The sequence below is a fragment of the Protopterus annectens genome, chromosome 6.part0 (genome assembly GCF_019279795.1).
Source record: "Protopterus annectens isolate FY-2018-M chromosome 6.part0, PAN1.0, whole genome shotgun sequence".
Taxonomy (NCBI): domain Eukaryota; kingdom Metazoa; phylum Chordata; order Ceratodontiformes; family Protopteridae; genus Protopterus; species Protopterus annectens.
The window spans coordinates 380,286,312-380,306,544 of record NC_056737.1 but is presented as its reverse complement, the minus strand read 5'-3'; the positions used below and the strand labels follow the sequence as shown (position 1 = coordinate 380,306,544).

The 20,233-nt window shown below is 39.8% G+C and overlaps 1 protein-coding gene across 4 annotated transcripts in view; it reads right to left on the bottom strand.

Moving 5' to 3' along the window:
* The window catches only part of ABCD4 (ATP binding cassette subfamily D member 4), a 1,648,172-nt gene that overhangs the window by 519,616 nt on the left and 1,108,323 nt on the right, over nt 1-20,233 (bottom strand). For all 4 annotated transcript variants that reach the window (XM_044074118.1, XM_044074117.1, XM_044074119.1 and 1 more), the window contains 2 exons: nt 17,207-17,412; nt 326-417 (listed from right to left, as the gene is read on the bottom strand). In XM_044074118.1, coding sequence (XP_043930053.1) covers nt 326-417; nt 17,207-17,412 — 298 coding nt within the window. The remainder of the gene's footprint in view (nt 1-325; nt 418-17,206; nt 17,413-20,233) is intronic.

Genomic DNA, 20,233 nt, shown 5'->3' with positions numbered 1-20,233 from the left:
GGGAGGGAAACGTTGGGGGTAGAAGTAGAAAGTACCCCACAAAATAAATATAAGTTCAAGTCAGGCAAAAAGTCAAGTATCCAGCAAATTTTCGTCACCTTAGTTGGAATCAGTTGGGACACGAGAGCATTAAAACTAAGATAAAATAAAATGTAAGCCCGATGGCGCTTGAGCACATGGGCCAAGAAATTCCATCACTAAATAAAAATGAATTAAACTAACATAACTATAAGACTTCGTATGTTTCATGGCAAAATTCTCAACCTACAGTGACTGACCAGCTGCACTCACTCAGTTTCTAAAATACTTTCTAGACATGTTTTACCTGTTCTCTGAGAGTTCCATCTGTAAAGTATGGTTTCTGAGGCAGGAAAAGAATTCCATGGGGACCAAAACAGGTTAACATTCGAGCAGTACCTGCAGAACAAAATTAATAATGGCAATTCTTCATCAACACAACTCTCAGATTTGAAACTACATTTCCTCATTTTAGATCAACTATCACAGAGACAATGCAAACTACATTAAGAAAGTATAGTTGTGTAAGTTAGCTTACCATAACAGTAGATGTTTGAATGATCATTGCTGCAGAAGCCTTAGCTATGTGGGTTATATCATGCCAAGGATACAACAGCCAGCTTCCAAAGCTTCAGTTCGCTTTCCATGAGCCCAAACTGTCAGACAGCTCCAGCTGAGCTGGCTAAAAGACAAGTTTGAGGGCCAAGCCCTTCTGAGCTCTCTTGCCAACAAAGAGAGGAAGGCTAAGCCCTGAAAGCAATGAAAGAAACAAAAAATAAATGTCCACAACCTGACATAAACACACCTAAAAACACAGGGGATGGAGAGATGGAGGGAGCGGATACTGCAGCAGTGATCATTTGAAAATCTACTCTTATGGTAAGTTTACTTACAAAACTATAATACATTCATCATATTGATCACTGCTACAGTAGCCTTAGCTATATGGGTAGACTACCCTAGCTTACTACATTTGGGATGTAGAAAGAGAAGAGTCCAGAAACTCCTGGAAAATGGTCCTAGCAAAGCCTAACCCGAATCTAGAGAAGGAATCAAGATTATGCCGCTTTGTAAAAGTATGTACAAAGGACCAAGCAACAGCTTCTAGAATACTTCTAGAATCCACACCTTTCCAAAAAGCCATAGATGAAGCGAAGGCCCTGGAAAATGGGCCTTGACTCTGTCTGGAATACTTTTATGACAAGTACAATAAAAGGTTATAGCCTTACACAGCCATTTGAAAATTGTGTTTTACACAGGTTGTCTCTTCTTACCCTCAAAAGAAATGAACAAATGATCCGAAGATCTGAAAGATTTACTTTGGTCAAAACAGTACCAGAGCTGTCTGTGAACATCCAAGGTATGGAGTACCCTTCCTCCCTCATTTTTAGTTTCAGAAAAGAAAACAGAGACATGGATATTTTGGTTTAAAGTAAACTTGAATAAATACCACTTTAGGCATAAAAGGAGGATTAGCTCTCAAAGAAACCCTGACTCTGGGGGAAAATGAGATAGGATTGACTCTCCATAAGAGCTTGCAACTCAGATACTCTTCTTGCAAAGGTCACTGCAATAAGTAAAACTGTTTTCCATGTTAAGAACCTCAAGTCACTCAGGTTAGCTGGTTCACATGGAGCACGTGTTAGTTTCTCTAACATAAAATTAAGATCCCAAGGAGGGGCCACTGGTCAATTTGGAGGCCTCTTGTACAAAAACCTTTTAAAAAACATTTTGACATAAGAGTGCATTGAAAGAGGGGGATCCATGGACAGGCATGCTGAAATGGCTGATAAATTAAACTGGACAGATGAATAAGAAAGGTCATAGGATAGTAACTCACTCAAATATTGTGAGACCAAAGAACAACTAGCCCTGAATGGGTGCTGGTTATGTTGTTGGCACCAACTAGAAAACATTTTCCATTTGCACCTGGGTGGCACAGTGGTAAATGTTGTCGCCTCACAGCAAGAGGTTCTCTGGTTCAATACTCGGCTAGGGAGCCTCCTGTGCAGAGTCTGTATGTCCTTCCTGTGTTTGCGTGCGTTTCCTCTGGGTACTCTGGTTTCCTCCCACATTCGAAAGACATACATCTTTAATGTTTCTCCCCGGCCTCTGCTGAAAATAGGCTCTGTCCTGGTCACACTTTCCCAGTCAACAAAAGGTAGGTAAATAAATAAATTTGCTAAAATATGATTTTCTACCACCAGGCTTTTTGCCTCCCTTAGTACCTGCTGCACATCCTCAGCAAGCAGGTGCCTAAAAGGAATTAAGTCCCTATCATCCAGGCAGTCAACTGAAATTGATTGATGCTGAGGCGTACCATAGATCTATGTTCTTGTGTGAGTAGATCCAGTCTGTCAGGAAGCATGTGGTAACTGCCCCTGGACATTTCCAAAAGAAGGGAGAGTCATGGTTGCCTGGGCCAGAAAGGAGTCACCACAGTGATCTTGGGGAATTTCTTCTCAATTTTCAAAAGTAGCTTGTTATTAGTGGAAAGGGTGGATAATCATGCAGGAACATTCCAGTCCAAAGAAAAGGCACCTGTCTTTCAGGCCTTTTTGCATATAGTTCTGGAAGAGAATTTTAACAGTTGACTGTTCAGACAGGAGGCAAAGTCACCTACTTAAAGAACTCCCCACAGATGGATTAAATCTTGGAACACATCCTGATCTACTTTTCATTTTTGAGGGTCTGCTCTGGCCCTGCTCAGTTCGTCTGCCACACAGTTTTGTTTCAACAGAACTTAGGATGCTTGTAGAATGGGATTGTGCAGTGAAGCTATATCCCAAGCTAACATGGCTAGTTTGCAAAGGGGATACAACCTGCTTCCCCTGTTTGTTGATGTACATTACTATGGTATTGGCTGTAATAACTAGAAGAGATGCGGGGACCAAAGATGATTCAAAGAGTTGAGTGCCTTGATCAGGGCAACCATCTTTTATATTTATATGCTTGCATCTGTCCTGGGTGTTCCACACATCCTGTGTTTTTATCCCTCCAGAAACTGCTCCCCAAGCAAAGTCCAAGGTGTCGCTGGAAACTGACTGGTTTGAAACAGGGAGGGAGAAGGGGAGACCTGGATTAAAGCATATCTGTTGTCTCCACCACAATTTCTCTTCTGACAAACCCCAGCACTGGGATTTAAAAAGACAAAGTGTGTTGGTGCTTAGACAGATACCACTTTCTCTTTCTCACGTGGAGTTATGCAAGGGATAGCATGAGACTGATAGAAGCAGTGAAACTCAAATTACTGAGGTATTCTCTCGTAGTAACCAGATTTTGAGTGGAAAACCTTAGGAATTATCTATATCTAGATTTATTTTTTCCTGTGGAAGAAAAGCTCTTTGAACTGAGATGTCCTGACATTTCAGGAAAACAATCCTGTGTGAAGGGGTTAAGATAGACTTTTGAGTATTTTCTTGGAATCCCAAGTCATGTAGGAGATAGATCTCTCACTCGAGAGAGAGATTCCTGACACTTGGAAAAAGAGTCTACAAACATAAGCAAGTTAGTCTAAATGCATAAAAAATGTGGACTCCCTGTAGCCTGCAATGAGCTAGAAATGGAGCTAGACACTATGTGAACACTCTTGGTATAGTGGATGACAGAAAGGGTAAGGCAGAGAACTGATTAAGGTGATCCAGTCACACAAAACCTTAAAAAACATCTGAAGTTTGGATGAATAGGGATGTGATGATAAGCACCTTTTAAGTCTAGTGTTACCAAGAAACTTTAAAAAGGAAAAAGAGGTCAAAGGTTGTGAATTTGGGCACTATCACAAACAGGTTTAGGAAAGAAAGATCCAGAACTGGTTTCCCAGCATTCTCTTTCATTGGCACTAAGAACATCCTTGAATAAAAATCCTTCTCCACCTGGAAAGGAGGAAGTGGTTCTATCATTTCTTGGGACAGCTTGTGATGAAGAACCAGAGGGATGATGAGGAATGAGCCCCCACACACACTGAAAATGAGGAATTTTCTCCCACTGACATCTGTAACCTTAATGAATGATTTTCAGAACCCATTTGTCTGAAAGTATCTTGCCAAAGAGAAAAATAGAGATTCAGATTTTCTGTAATTAAAAAAGGGTCCGGGGGTCAAAAGGTCTCTTCAAGAGACTGTTTATTCTACTTCTAGCCAAAATTGAATGAGGGGTTAGAGAATCGCTTAGAAAATTTGGAAAAAGAGGTCTGAAAAACCTTACAGATTTCCTGGATAACTATCACTTCATCACACTTTTTGATCACCTATGCAGCAGAGAGGCCAAAAACTAAATTACTATCCAAAGGGGAATTTAAAATCTTGTTCTTATCATCATCTGGGAGGTTCTGAGAATGCAACCATACAACCTCCTTAAAACAGTACCAGTAGCTATAGCTCTGGACGAAGTATCAGAGTTCTACACACTGTAAACAATGAGTATCAATCTATACAATAGAAGTAACTAATTTATTTAAAGCAGATTTTCCCCACAAGAAGAAACTGCAGATGAAATATTCTTCATACTTTCACAAAAACAAAGAGAAATTTAGCACCCAACAACACTGCACAAATACAGTAATCAATAAACCCACCACAGGGACACTAGGAAGCACCAGAATAGCAAGAGGTTAAAAACAAGAAAACTTTAGTCACACTTACCTTCAATCACTGTGTTTTCGTCCTTTCCAAAAGGACTTCATCAGATAACATTGCAACCAAACATCCATCCTTAAATACTTATTTTGTTCTAATTAGTCCATTAATCCCTATGCTTATAACATTAACAGTATTACAATGTTCATTTTTAACATCTTAGGAGGCAATTTATATGAACATCTGTCTAATGACATATTGTGCCAGCTATCTAAAAACAATTTTAAAATATTTAATTTAATAAATAAATACACTTCTATTAAATACTAAAATAATAATAAGACAACAGTGTCACCTAACGGGTCAGTTACGCCAATACATTTCTATATACAACCTAGTAGGGAAAAAATGTAGGAATAAAATACACAACTGCATCAGAAAAAGCAACCAATCAACACCATTTTCTAAAAAATTTTTTTTATACAATTCCAAAATTATTTAGAATAAAAATATATAAATAACAATGTGTTCAAAGTCTAGCCACCCTTAGTTTCAAAACTGGCACCAAAGAAATATTTTCATTTAACCTACGTAGTCTATTGGCTTCTAAAAGCAATTGCCAATAGACTTCTCTGTACTCTATTTTCATCTCTCATGGTCCCCTGGGATCCTGGATCACTTCTTCCAAAACAAAACAAAAAAAAATAAAAGTAGGTTGAATACAAAAAGAATGCATTATATAAGCATACTTTGAGTTATCTCTGGTCTGTACATCATATGTCCTCACAGATTTTCTTTTTAAGCTTTCCTACATAAACGGTGTCACATTTTTTATACTGTACAAAATAAACCACCCCTATACTGTTACAATTTGAATAAGTCGTGGCTTCAATATATCTGTCCCTCCCCCAACAAATATTACCTCCCTATTCAATATAAAGTACAACTGAGCACAAGCCCTACATTTATATGCGCCAACTTTTTTTCTCTCACATCTTGTGGAGTGATTCTGTTCCAAAAGTTCTTTAATATTACTACCTTTCCTAAAGATGAATTTAAATGGTTCCTTGAAAATCTTTTCTAAGTCAGAAAAACTAGCAAACTTATTCCAATTATTACTTATAACCTTCTTAATAATATAAGAATCACTGTTATAACTCATTACAAATGTTCCTTTGTATTCATTATTCGCGTCAACATTAGGGGAGCCAATGTCTTTATTTAAAGTTTTTTCATTATACCTGGATTATTGTTTTCCTAGAATGGGGTTGTAGCTACCCTTTTTTTCTTTCATCACTTCCTTCATCACATCGTCTATCAAACCCGAGAGGGTACTTTCTATCAATAAACATATCTTTAAGTTCATTACATTCATACATAAAATCTTGACTCCTGAGGTCATTCTAGATGCCCGCATAAATTGCCCTTTAACAATACTCCTTTTTTTGCTTATAAGGATGGGCACTAGTGTAATACAAATAGGAATTAGAGAAGGTATCCTTAAGATAAATAGTAGATTTGTATCCTTGTATTTCATCTATTTTATGGATGGTAACATCTAAGTATTTATTTTATTTATTTTTTTTTATTTCAATTTGAAGTAATTAATTTTATCTTTGGAAACATTGTAAGTAAATGGATGTTTGGTTGTAATGTTATCTGATCAAGTCTTTTTCCATAGGACAAAAACTCAGTGATTGAAGTTAAGCATTAAAGTTTTTTTTGTTTTTAACCTCTTGCTATTCTGGTGCTTCCTAGTGCCCCGTTGTTGGGATTCTTCATACTTTCACAATTAGTCACAACAAACGTTAACATGAGCGTGACGATTCAAAATTCTGAAAATCAAAGTTGCATAGGTATGCACTTTTTTCCATACTTTTCCCTATCCTTATCAGAAAGATCAGGATTGGAAATAACTAGGTGCTTAGTTGCAGTGGGATCAACTAAAGCCATAGCTGCTGGATCGGGTATAGGAATATTGTATAAAAACTTAAAACTGAGGAACTTTATATACCCTATTTAACATTTTGGAGCAGCTGGCTGACTATCAGGAAAATTGCAGGCAGTAACACACATACACACCTTATAGAGCAGACACAATAGAAGGAATGGGTGTAGGCTCCAGAAATTCCTTTTGATAACAACTCCAGATAATCAGTGTTCTCCCACTGAAAACACTGAGGTTCTAGCAACAGTCACAGAGAGAGAGAGAAACCCCCACAGGGAGAATCAGAAACTGAGCTCTCCTCTGAGTCTGAATCAGAGGAGAAAACCCTTTATCTGTCCCTTCATCTTCATGTTCAGATTCACAAACTTGAATCTCTTCAGGAAAAAAGTATCCCTCTTTTACCAGAAACTACTTTACAAGACGGATCAATAGCCTAAATTAAACCCTGAGCTAGACCCAGTAAACCATGCCTGTCTAAGGAAGTATGAGGAATAGTAGACACATGCTTAGTTTTCTGCTTCTTTTCAACAAGAAAAAAGGATCAACCATGCTACTAATGGCACCAGCAGCTTCCCCAGGGAGGGGTACAACATTCTGACACAACAGGGATGCCTTCTCTGTTCCCTCTCCTAGGACTGACAAGAGTGCATCTCCCTTGCTCACTGAGGGGAACAGCCGCATAGGACATGGCTAACCCCTGGTTAGTGGCTGTAGGTGTTACACCAGAGGGATCTGGGGTAAAAGATGAGTGATATGAGGTACAATAAATGGCCAAAGCAGAGTCAACTACCTAAGGCTGAGAAAAACTGCTACCCTGCTGTGGTGACAAAGGTTGTTTGCTTAACTTCTTTTTGTGGCAGGAAAGACCGACCATGGGACCAGTAGAGCTAGCAGCACCAGTGCAAAATGTTTAATGGTACTAGGATAGTCAGACATCAACTGGGATATATAAAACTGTCCTAGTAGACTGCTGAATCCACCCAATGAACTTAGCTGAATGCAATTTTATTTGAATTTAAAAGGAAATTGTAGCAAATGCTAATCATACTCATATAATTTTAATTGATTGTAATTACAGTACAGTCAGCATCTGGGAGATGCACCTTTCTGTTTAAGAAAAAAATTGACAGGTATATTCAATGCACAAAACCAATGCTAGACATTGCAAGAATGCAGCTGAATAAAATCCAAAAAATGTTTGGATGAGGTATAAAAAAACCAGCTAATCATTTTCACAAAGGGAAATGTCTGCAAACATCTTGTTCATGTAGGGTTCACTGTCTTTGAATTATTTTTTTCCCTTGGTACATTGCTCACCCACAATAAACAGAGCTATGATGTCTTTGTACAAGCTTCTGATATTGCAAACATCCCTGATGCTGCCTCATTGGTCTGTCCATTGTAAAAGTTTTGATTTTTCTGGGCAAATTACTAAGGATTACAGTCACTAAAGCCAGGCACTTATTTATTTATTTATATATTGACATTTGTTAACCTGGTTTGTCCAACTGGGCTTGTGGCCCATTTTCAGTGGAGACCCGAGGAGAAAAGCTCCAGTAATACATTTTAAAACAAGTACAATTTTAAACAATATTGATATAATAGAAGTTATAGCAAAACGATTCACATATGTTGGGTTATATGCATAAAGTTAAAGTTGCATTAAAAAGAAGTTAAGTAACAATTTTACATTGATATGGTTCAATAGGTCAACAATAAACATTTTTTGTTTGTATAAAATTGTGCAAATGCATAGTAGACACATTGGAGAGAGAGGTGTAATAAGGTACTAAGTATGGTCCTTTTGAGTTTACATAAAGGGAAGGAAGACTAGGTAGGGTTATGGCAAGGGTAGGTTCTGGAATTGAGAAAATAAGCTTTTAGTTCATTTTTAATGTGTGAGGTGTGAGAGATTGAACGTAAGTCAATGGGAAGTTTGTTCCAAGCATGGGCAAGAGAGTGTTTGCAGAGTAGTTTGCCTACTGACCTTTTTGGGTGGTAGACATCAAGTAATTGTTGGTTAGAAGTACGGAGAGTCCAGGATGGGATGCAGATGGAGACTAAGGAAGATAGAGATGGATAGAAGGAGGGTTTATAAAGAATAGAGTGTAGCATATGAAATTGATAAGATAGCAGAAACTGGGGAAGTTCAAGCCACTGAAGAGTTTTTAAAGAAATGCAGTGGTGTGAGTTGTATGGGGAGTTACTAATGAATCTGGCTATTTTATGGTAAGTCTGTTGCAGTTTGTTTAGAGTGGAGGCCTGGATACTGGTAAGAACTGGGGTGGCGTGTACGAGGGAGAGGAGGAGGAGTGCCTGGCCCAGGGTAAGTCTAGATTCAGGGGTTAGGAATTTTTTGTTCCGATATAGCAGAACTAGTTTCTGGTTTGTTTTTTTTTTTTTTTTTATACACTGGAGTATGTGTAGGTTGAACTTGAGTTCATCATCGATAATGACCCCTTGGAGATTTGTGTGGGTGTCAGGTTGGATGTTTGTATTGTTAGAAAATGTGATAAAAAAGGAAGTTTTGTGATGAGAAAGAGAATGGGGAAGGAAAAGTAGGAGTTTGGTCTTTTTGGGATTTAGGATCAATAGGTTGTGAGAGAGTCATTGTTCAGTGGATAGTAGGGCCTGTTGGGTCAGGGAGTGTAGTTCAGGAATGTTATTTGAGAGGGATATAAGTGTGGAGTTGTTGGCATACTGAATAAGGGAGGATTCTTTGCATGAGGTGTAAAGATCATTGGTGAAGATGTTAAACAAAAGGGGTCCCAAGATGGAGCCTTGGGGAACACCAGTGGAGATGGGAAGGAAAGGTGAGGAAGATGAGAGCCATTTGACAGATTGTTCCCTGCCAGATAGGTAACTATTAAACCAGGCAAGTGTGGAGGGGGATAGGTGGAGATTTGTGAGTTTGGATAGTATTAGAGGATGAGAGACAGTATCGAGGCCTTTGGAGAGATCTAGGAAGAGACAGGAAATGAGTTTATTGTTGTCTAGGGCCTTTGCAATGATATGAGTAAAGGTGAGGATGGCAGTCGTGGTGCTGTGGTGAGGACGAAATCCATGCTGGGTAGGGGTAAGTAAGTGGTGTGTGAGGAGGTGATCGAGAAGCTGTGAGTGAATACATTTTTCTAATTTCTTGGAGAGTGGGGACAGAATGGCAATAGGTCAGTAGTTTGAGGGGTCAGTGGAGTTTCCACCTTTATGATGCTTCATACTTCTGACACCTGAAATTATTACCTTTAAAAAGACTGCTAATGCCATATCTGTTTAGCTCTTGCAAACCAATAGAGCCATAGGTACAGTCATTTCTTTAGAGCTGTGCACACCTGTATCTGCAAAAATCTTTTGTTTTAGCTCCTGCACCTTCCACCTGCAAAAACCTTACCAATACAGTACTTACTCCTGTACCAGCTTCTGTTTAGCTCTGCAAATGTTCCCAGCTGAGGCTTAATGAGATGCAAAAAAGTCTCTCTCTCTCTCTCTCTCTCTCTCTCTCTCATTAGCTTGAATGCTCTGTTTTAGCTTGAACAGGACTTTCGGAATGACGGGAAGGCATTAAAAAAATCCTCTTCCAAGAAAAAGAGAGGGCATCGACCTTCCACACCAGAGGACATGGGACTCTGGCACAAAATAAAGGAAGTTATCTGTTCAGAGGGAAGGCAAATAGATCTACTTTGGAAGTACTCCACTGGTGGACAATGTCTAGAAACACATTCCTGAGAAGCATCCACTTGTGGGATTGTGTTACAGACATATTCAAAGAAAATGTCACTATGTTCTGATCTGAGGGAATGTAAACTGCCTGAAGAATCACCCGATACTGGACAGCCAGATCCCAAACCTGTAGGGTTAACCTGCATAGAAGACAAAACCACTGTGGTATTGTCTGTGAGAATCCTTAGGGGCCCTGGAAGGAAAAGAGAATGAAAAGCCTGAAAGCCAGAAGAGGTCTCATCTCTTAACATACTGATGTGGTCTTTCTTTGTCAGAGAGACGAAAGGGCCTGCACTTTCAGAGGACTGAAGGAGGCCCCCTTCCCACATCCAAGGCATCTGTGAACAGTTTTTTTTTTGGGGGGATTGAAGGTTGAAAAGGAAGCCCTAGGTTTAGGGACAACTGATGAATCCACCAATGAAGTTCCAATTTTGAGGCAAGGAAGTAGAGGGACTAGAAAATCTAAAGGTTGTGAATGTTGAAGCCAAACTGACTTTAAAAAACACTGAAGCTTTCTCATGCAGAGTTTGGCTAGAGGGAGCAGAGGAATGGGTGAAGCCATGAAACCTGGAGCCCTTAGAAACTCCCTAGCTACAACTGAAGCTAGAGGAAGAAGGGACTGAAAGAATGCAATCAGTGTTAAAGTCTTGGGAGGGGGCAAGGGTGTCAGCATTGGAATAGCCTGGAGCCTGCATCCTGGAAAAGAAACATGATCCTGAGGAGGAGTCAGGAATGACTTTTGGAAATTTACAGTTAACCCCAGATTTTGCAGGAGAGAAATAGCTAAGTGTAAAAACTGAAGTAATAGTTATTTATTTTGTTTTACAGGGTTCCTATCAGTTCATCGAAACTTCAGCAGTTCGAACACCATAAGTTCGAACTGTGAAGTTCAAAAACTGATTATAGCAAAGCCGCGGAACACCAAATTATTTCCCAGGGAAAGAATTTGGTGGGCCATTTCTGTGGCTTTGCTATTTTCCGCACTGTGGTGGAAAGTTACAGGTCGGGTTCAGGTAAGTGTGCGATTGTGCGGATGTTAGGGTAGGGGCATGGGTTAGGTGAGTTAGGGTTAGGGCGCGGATGAGGTGGGTGTGAGACAGTGACAGACTTTAAGGTTAGGGCGGGATAGGTGAGTTAAGGTTAGGGCGGGTTAGGTGAGTTAGGGTTAGGACACGGGTCAGGTGAGTGTGCGATAGTGACAGACCTTAGGGTTAGGGTTAAGGTAAGTGGATAGATAGTAGTGTATGTACAGTTTAGTGTAGGGTTAGATGTAGGATTTTAAGTGTATGTGTGTGGATTGCCGTTTTTTTGGTGTGCTTGTGTTGTGTGTGTGTTTCTTGGAACAGCAATTTTTTTTCCCTGGGAAAAAAAAAAATGCTGTTCTAAGCCTTCGATGGTTTTGCACTTCAAGGTTAAAAGTTCGAACATATGGTGCTCGAACTTCTGCCGTTTTGTCGAAGTGATATAGACCTGTTTTACATTTGTTTACCGGGTGGTGTCCGACTAGGCCAGGAGCCTGTTTTCAGCAGAGACTCAGGGAGAAAAGCTTCAAGAAATGTTGACAGAATATTGTAGAATATAATATACATGGTTCAAAAGGTAGAATTACATTAGAGTATATATACGTGGAGAAAGTTTCACATTTTACAGCTGAAAATATATTATCTGTGAACAAAAACAACATATGTCAGTTGACAGTAGCTGATTAGGAATAGATGGTTGACAAGGAGCTATTGCTGTATCACTATAACAGTTATTAAGTTAGAAAAAGGTTCAAGATGATAGAATTACAGTAAAGTATATAAGCATGGAGACAGTTACACATTTTACAGTAGAGTATATTGTTTGTCTTTTCGGCTTTTCCTGGTTAGGGGTCGCCACAGCGGAACTCCGGTCCGCTAATGATTGGCAGTCAATTTTTATGGTGCTGAGTTGCCAGCCCAACGCCCAACCTTCAGCGAAGGCACACCCATTCACGCATGTCTTTTGGAGGCCACTCGACCACGGTAGAGTATATAAACATGTGAAAACTACATGTGTCAGTTGAGAGTACATGATTGGGAATAGATTGCTGACAAAATAGTTCTTGTTTTATCACTTTAACATAGTTATTAAGTTAGGAAAGACTGGCCTAACATAGGGGAGTTGGTAGGGTTACCACTTTTTGTTGTGGCTACAACCGGAGTAAAGCCACACCCCTGCGCCACCAGTAACCCCGCCTGTCTCACCACCCCTCCTGCCCACATTCCGTCCATTTTGCAACATCACGATGACATCACCCGGTGCGGAACTCCCTCTTTTTCCATTCCTGCTACCTGCTTTCGGCTGATTTACTATGCTTTTCTGTAAAAAAGCATAGTAAATCAGCCAATTTACAAACTCCAATAGTCTGTTTCCTTTTTGAAACAGAATACCGGAGTTTGTACAGTGTTTTCCGGACTACCGGAGAATCAGTTTGATTTCCGGACAGTCCGGAAAAAAAACAGAGGGGTGGCAACCCTGGGAGTCGGATTTTGTATATATAAGACTGTTGCCCTAACTAGGGTAGAAGAGAGCTGAATGGTGTAATTAGCCAGGTAATGTGCAAGAGCATAATCAGTGACTGTTAGGTGTTTTTTTGTTTTTTAGAAGTATATTAAATTTGTGACTGTGTTGTTGAGGATCTGTTTTGAGGAGGCCTAAATATGTAGGTCATCCAGGTAAGGAAAAACCTGTATCCTCCTCAACCTGCAAAAAGCAATCACAAGAGTGAAGCATTTGGTGAAGACCTTTGAGGCAGTACAGGGGCCAAAGGGCAAAGCAGAGAACTGAAAACACCAGGAAGCAAGAGAGAAACACAAAAACTTCCTGAAAAGGGGATAAATAGGCGTGTGCAGATAAGCATCCTTGAGATCCAGGGAAACTAGAAAAACCTGAGGAAGCAGAAGAGGAACCAAGGTTTGAAGGAACAGCATCCAAAAGGAAGCGACCTTCAAAAACGTATTTAGTTGAGAAAGATCCAGACTGGGTCTCCAGGTGCCCTCTTTCCTGAGGACCAAGAACATTCTGGAATAAAACCCTTCCCTCCCTATGAAGTTGTAACTTCCTGAACTGTTTCTTGAGCCAACAGACCCTGAAGCACCTCTGGAAAAAGGGCAGTTGTTCCTGAGGAGGCTGAGGAATGCCCAAAAAGGGGGAAATATTTCCAAACCATGTAATAACCCCTCGTGAATGATGGAAAGAACCCAGGAGAGTCTTGGGTGATCTTTAACCAAACAGGAAGGGAAAAGGAAAGATGTAGAGAAAGAGGAATGTGACTGAGAATAACAGGGCAAGGACAGTCAGAGAGCATCTTGTTTGTCTGGAAAAGGAAGCTTCTCAGTAGGAGGAGTTTGGGTAGCCTTAGCAGAGGGAGCCCTTCTACCACCTTTTTTACTCTTGGGGTGAGACTGTCTACAGACAAAGACAGGTTTGTTAGGATAATTCCTCTGAAACTTTGGAATAGGTGAAACAAAAATATGCTTAAACTCCTGTAAGGCCTTCCCTTTCATTTCAGGGACTTAAACAACTCCACGCTGCAGTACCAAATAAATGCTTATTATCCAGAGAAGCATCCATAACTCTATCCTTGATATCCATCAGGCAAAGGCTCAATTCTAAGCCAGGAATACCTCCTCAAAACAGATCCAAAAGCAGCAGCCCTAGATGAAGCATCATCTACATCACAGCTTCATTTAATGGAATGGCGAGCAACTTGGGAGGATGTCCCTGGCAAGGCAAGAGCAGAGGCCTTCCTTTCAGAATCAGGAAGACCTGAAATGGCTTGACAGGCTGAGAGAGAAGAGCCAAGACATACCTGGTCATATGTGTCTGATAGTTCACAGCTCTAAAGGCTAGGGGAACAGAAGTATACACCTTCTTATCTAGCCTTTCCATGGTTCTGCTGTCATTATCAGAGGGAGACAACTTTGTTAAAGATAACAATTTGGAGGATTTATCAGAAGCCACTGGTACCACAGGAAGATCAACAGAGGGGCACTTATAAAGATACTTGCAGACATCAGGCACTTTATAAAACCTTTCAGGTTTCTTGGGAGCAAGGGGGTTGGAATCAGGAGCCTGGGAAACACTGGAAAAAGCATCCAGCAGGGTACCACTTCTGAACATCAGACACTTGAGCACAGTCCCATTTGAGAAATTCCATCATTCTGGAAATAGCATCATCAAACAAAATCTCTTCAAAAGGAGAGTCAGGACTGACGGACTCTTCTTCTTCAAGACCATAGTCTAATGGAGAAGGAATCTGAGCTCATCAGCATCATTATCCAAGGAATTCTGCTCCCTAGGCCTCTTAAGAGAGATAAAAGACCAAGGAAGAGCAGAACAAAAATCCCTCTGTGGAAGCTTCAGAGACATAACAGCATTAAACAGGCAGAGTGCAATTTTGCCATTGACTCTGATGATCTTTAGATGCACGTAAAATGTGTTTAGTCTTCTGCTTCTTTTTAAGTGGGACTTCAGCCTTGAACAATTTAGGAGGCTCTGACCCCTGACAACACACTATAATGGTAGTCAGAACCTCTTCTCTCACTAATATCTGAGGAAAACCCCTGGGCCCTTCAGTAATTATCAGCTGTGGTTTCCTCTGTACATCTGAAGTGGACATTGCAAGGCTTCCATGGACATGCGTGAAGTCAGATCCATGTCAACCTCAGAAGCGGTCATGGCAGAGGAATCCAAGAAGGAAACTAGATGATCCTCCAGGCTTTCACCAGCCTCAAAAGAGATATCCGGTGGAGGTGGTACAAACTGAAGAATCCAATCAAGTTTTCTTGGTCTTTTCTTCGCAGATGGATGACTCTTCGGCTGAGAAGATCCTTCCATAGTGTCTTTAGCCAACAGTTTAGGTCATTGGTTCTCTAAGTAAATACAAGGGAAGAAAGCAGACTATGTAACGTCTTAGGGACAAAAACTTGACAAATCTCATAAGATGTATAGTCATGGGAAATACCTAAACAGAACAAACACTGCTCGTGATGGTCTTGAGGGGGAAATCTGTCTCCTGAACTGGCATTTCCCCTTTCTGGATGGCATGAAACCAACAACCAGAACAATGCAAAACGAAGATAAAAAAAAAAATCAAAAAAACACCAATGGGGCACTTACCTGAAAACAATTTGGTAATCAGCAGATCATTCAGACTGACAGTCGAAAATAGCGTTCAGACTGGCAGCAAAGATGTTCTGAGGATAGTATGTCTGGATGTCACCTTAATGCTCTACGTTTTGAGTGAGGAGCGTACATGTGATGCACAGAGTACAGAGTCCAACCTAAAGGCTTTTGAATACTAGCTGGATGTCGGGCTGCCATTGTTAGGGATCCCTATTGTAAAGAATACTGCAACAGTGATATGGAAGGACATCACAGGTTATACCACACAAACCAAAACATTTCAACAGTACTTTTATTTAACCTGATTTTTATTCTGCAATTTTCACTTATGTATTTCATTTTGATGCTGTGCTTCATGACCTTTTTTTGTTATTCCTGCATTAAAACAGTAAGTCAAACAGCAGGTAACCTGTTAGTAGCAATTCATTATCTATTCTTTGAGGACAAACTGCTAAGAGCCATCTTCATTATCTATTCTTTGAGGACAAACTGCTAAGAGCCATCTACAGTAAGCATCTACTGTGATCCACTGAAAAATACCACAAGGAAGGCATTTTTACTCAAACTGTAGCCCAAATCCCAAAACGTAAGCAACTGTTTTCCATGAAGACAAGTCCTCCACATAAATGAAGCATGGCATGTGTCCATGGCACACCTGCCCTAAATACAGTTAATTCTGGGTCACTGTACCTTGGGGGTAAGAGGATATTTTCAGTTGCACTGTCTTTATGAGGTTTTGACAACTCAGCCAAGTAACAATGCTCACATGCAGTTTCAGGTGATTATACTACATATCTGGCTAGCTATCAGTGATGTGACCCTGTGGAAAGTGGAGCCCTTTCTTCAAAGAACAAAGATATTAGTATTTTTAGTTTTAACCGGTCCATCAACAAGGATCAATGTAACTTCCATCAGTCTGCATGATACCACTTGCTTTTGTGCAAACCTATCAATCTCTTTAGCAAAAGAATTCTGGTGAAAGAAAAAATAATTGGAAAACAAAGGCCCAAAATCTAGGAGAAATTATAAATAGAATATAAAGTCTGAATATCAAAACAGATATCATTATTTAGTGACTTCATACTTGCACGATTTGCCAGAAGAAAAAAAACTTACAGGAACATATCAAAAATTATGAGGAGATCCAGGCAGTCTGTGAACTTTTAGACAGTTGACAGGTATTTTCTATGGTTTTTGTAACCCATCACCAGAGATAAGCAGATACATAGAAAACAGATGACATATAAAAGTTCATAGTCTAAGGCAAATGTTAGTACTATTTCCTCTGCCATTCAGTAGGGGGCACTACAGTTGCAACTTTTCCACCACTCCCAGAAAACAGTCTGTTTGTTGCTTCAGTTTGTAATCCTACAGTTGGCCAGCCCAGTATCAGCCTGGTTGCAAGGCAAACCAAACCCACTCACTGAAGTTACAGACAGGTGCTCTCCCTTAGAACCATTAAACCAGCAAGAGCTTACTGAATATTGCTTTTTTCTGTCATACATTATGCCTAACTGAAGAAGTCCAAAATGTCAGCCTCTCTAGTTCCTTTTCTGAAGGGCTCAGAATAGGATACAAACAAAAAACAAAGTAAAATGTGCCTTCATCTTACTGCTCTCAAATCAGTAACATGCATATGACATTATCAAAAAAATGTCAGGAACTGAATGTGGGAGAAATAAAGGTGTACAGCAGGAAAAAACAGAAACCCTTACCTCTTCTGATGTTACTATCCCCTACATTAAAAACATGAAACTACCAAAAGGCAGGTCTTACAATTGAATCAGGCAGTTATTACCTGCTGCTGTATCCCAAAGCCTGTTCAGAATCCGCAGAAGAGAGGTCTTGCCTGTTCCCGTGTTCCCCACAATTAGCAAGTTGTGTCCCTGTGATACTTTCAAATCCAGATCCTTCACAAGAACTTCATCCGAGGCAGGGGCAGAGAAGGAAACCTGATTCATGATGAAGGCAGTATCAGGATGTGAAACTTCCGGTACAGAGTCACTGGTAAAGAAAAACAGTCCACAGTACAGGAATTCCAGTTTTCTAATGCAGCTGTTCTACTGATGGGACTACACAAATCATTACTTTTTTCAACTAATAAATTCTTTTAATATAATACATTTTAAACATGCTCATCTCAAAGCACTTTATGCAGATGACAACAGCTGTTTGGTATACAATTCCAGCATTAATCTACAAACAGACAATAAAAATGTTGAACAGACAAGAAAACTACAGACCAGGACTGAAGATGAAATGGTCTTTTAAAAAGGATGACTCTCACAGCTGGGGCCACAGTGGAAAAATCGGAGGTTAATGCTCTAGTTGCTATATTACATCCTGTTATGCACTGGTTTTAAAATTGAAGGTCTTGGTCTAACAATCCACACTAGCTGTCGAGGGAAGAGGTCCTCTATTTCGCTTGCATGCAATAACTAGTTATACAGTACACAGTAGCACACCTTTCAGTCAATTCTGCTGAATTTTTCCTTTATGGAGAGAAACGATCAGTTATGACCTTAAGGAATGCTAGTACACCACCCCCTTGGTGATGATGGCTGACTTCTGTAGTAAATCACATAGCTATGATATATTGGAAACTATGAGGGGTTATCACAATATCCTTTAACAAAGATGGAAGATGTGCATCTTTACTTCAAGAATCTTAACAGAATGACAATACACAGGAAATGCAGGACAATGGTGGTGGATGTACCATAGATCACAACAGGAGCAGCAAAATCACTATTACTACACAAGACCTCCAGCACAAAGGAAGGAGAGGGAAAATGCTGGTCATTGGCAGCAGTAGACATACAGACATTGTCAAAAGGTGATATTAATCTGCCAGAAGCAAACTCTACATCCAACAGCTGTCTCAGACAGAAGTAGGACTTGAGCAGCTACTGAATGATCTCATTATGGAGATTATGGTGCTAGACTTGGTACTTACCAGTGGATGAGGGAGTACTAGTATCCAGTGTACTTCATCACAAGTACAACACATAACAGTGAAGCAACAGAACTACAGGGCCCCAGATTTCAAGATCAGACTGTGCTAATGCAGAATAACTATTTTTATTTGTTTACTCATTCATTAATTTATTGTTTACATTTGCTAACTGGAAAGGTCCTGCTATGCATACCCTATTTTCAGAGAAGACCCAATGAAGAAATCTGAGAAGTTGCCTATATACATAACCATAATAATGGATCTCTGTTTCTCTGTTAAAAGATACAATATTACGTAAACATTTACTAGATGACACAATCAATACAAATAAGTCATTAGTGGAACATAGTTACGACATAATAAACAGAACTATTAGTAATAAATTATGTAATTACAGTATAAACAATTTAGTATGTTTGACCATGAATAAGCTTAATAGTAGAAATACAACACATTAAACATCTTTACCACACAGACTGATAAGCATGGAAAGCCATAGGTTGAGAGACGAGCTGCGCTGATGATATTGGCATCCCCAAAGTGTTCCAAACACCATTTTTCATCAAAACGGGAAGAAAAAAATTTCATTTTTTCCCTTGACTAATACTATTGCACTTTTAATTGCATGTGTTTTAAAACTTGCTGCTCTTTTTGTCAAAAAAGCACTTGTTATCTCTGTCTAGTTTAAAGATATAATCTTGCAGTTTTACTCTTAACATTGGTAGTACTGTGATATTCCCCAGTGTCAATGCCTTGATTAAGCATTTAAACACCTATTACTGCTTTTTGGTCATAAGTACATTCACTAATAATTTCTGCCTGGTCTGATGCCATTATCTTGCATTTGTAGTTGCAATAGTGGCCATGTTGTGACTTTGCTACAGGATCTGTGACCATCCAACAGGTCAAAATATATTTTTCTGTTTAAGATGAGTTTTTTGCATTTGTCTGCAAATCTGCACTTACTGAGACTGAGAGTTGCAACTGCTACTGTTCTTTAATTGTTACACTGTTACAGTCTATCAGGTATTGTATTCCCTGCTGCTTCCGCCTGTGGTGTTACAGTAATTACAATCTCAACCTGCCCCCACTGTAAAAGCAAAATTCCTAAAATTCAAGCCTACCGAGGCCCCTAGATGTGTAACTTTGTCAAAGCGATGAGAGAACAGTGATTTTATGGAGGTTCTATGTCTCAGAGCACCACTGACTGATTTATTGTCTTTTTAATTGGATTCTTCTCCTGATCATCTCCAATAACTTGCTCTGAGATGGGCTTGCCCAAACTCTTTTATTCAAGATTTTGAGAAGCTGCACTGATCTCGGCATCTTCTTGGCATGTCAAACAACTTTTTCATCAAAGAGGAAAGACAAAACACCACCAACATTGGATTTGTTCTATAGTTGGTTGTCAGTCCAAGAATCTTTCTCCCTATAAGAAACTTGAAAAATCTATGCAATCTTGGTAATCTAGGTTGAACGTTTATCTAGCCTGCACTGAGTACAAGCACACAGCTCGTTCTGCAGCTGTGTATCATAACACGGATATCTGTACACTCCAGCCTAGTCCATCGGCCTCCCCATATGCCATAGTACCAACTCTACCTGTAGTACTCCTGTGTCCAAAAGCAAATCCCTAAACCATGACTCTTTCTGTTGAAGCTACGGACTAGTATCTCTCCACAATTTCTGTAGTCAGAGTGACTGAGTTGAGTATCTTGAGATGATGTAGAAATTGTCTCATACTGACCGACTATCACCTATTACTCAAACACAATGCAGTGTGAGAGTTGCATGCATATTAATGTCATTGGAGGCAAAAATCCCACATACAAGATCACTATCATCCAAATCTTCAACAGCACACCACAC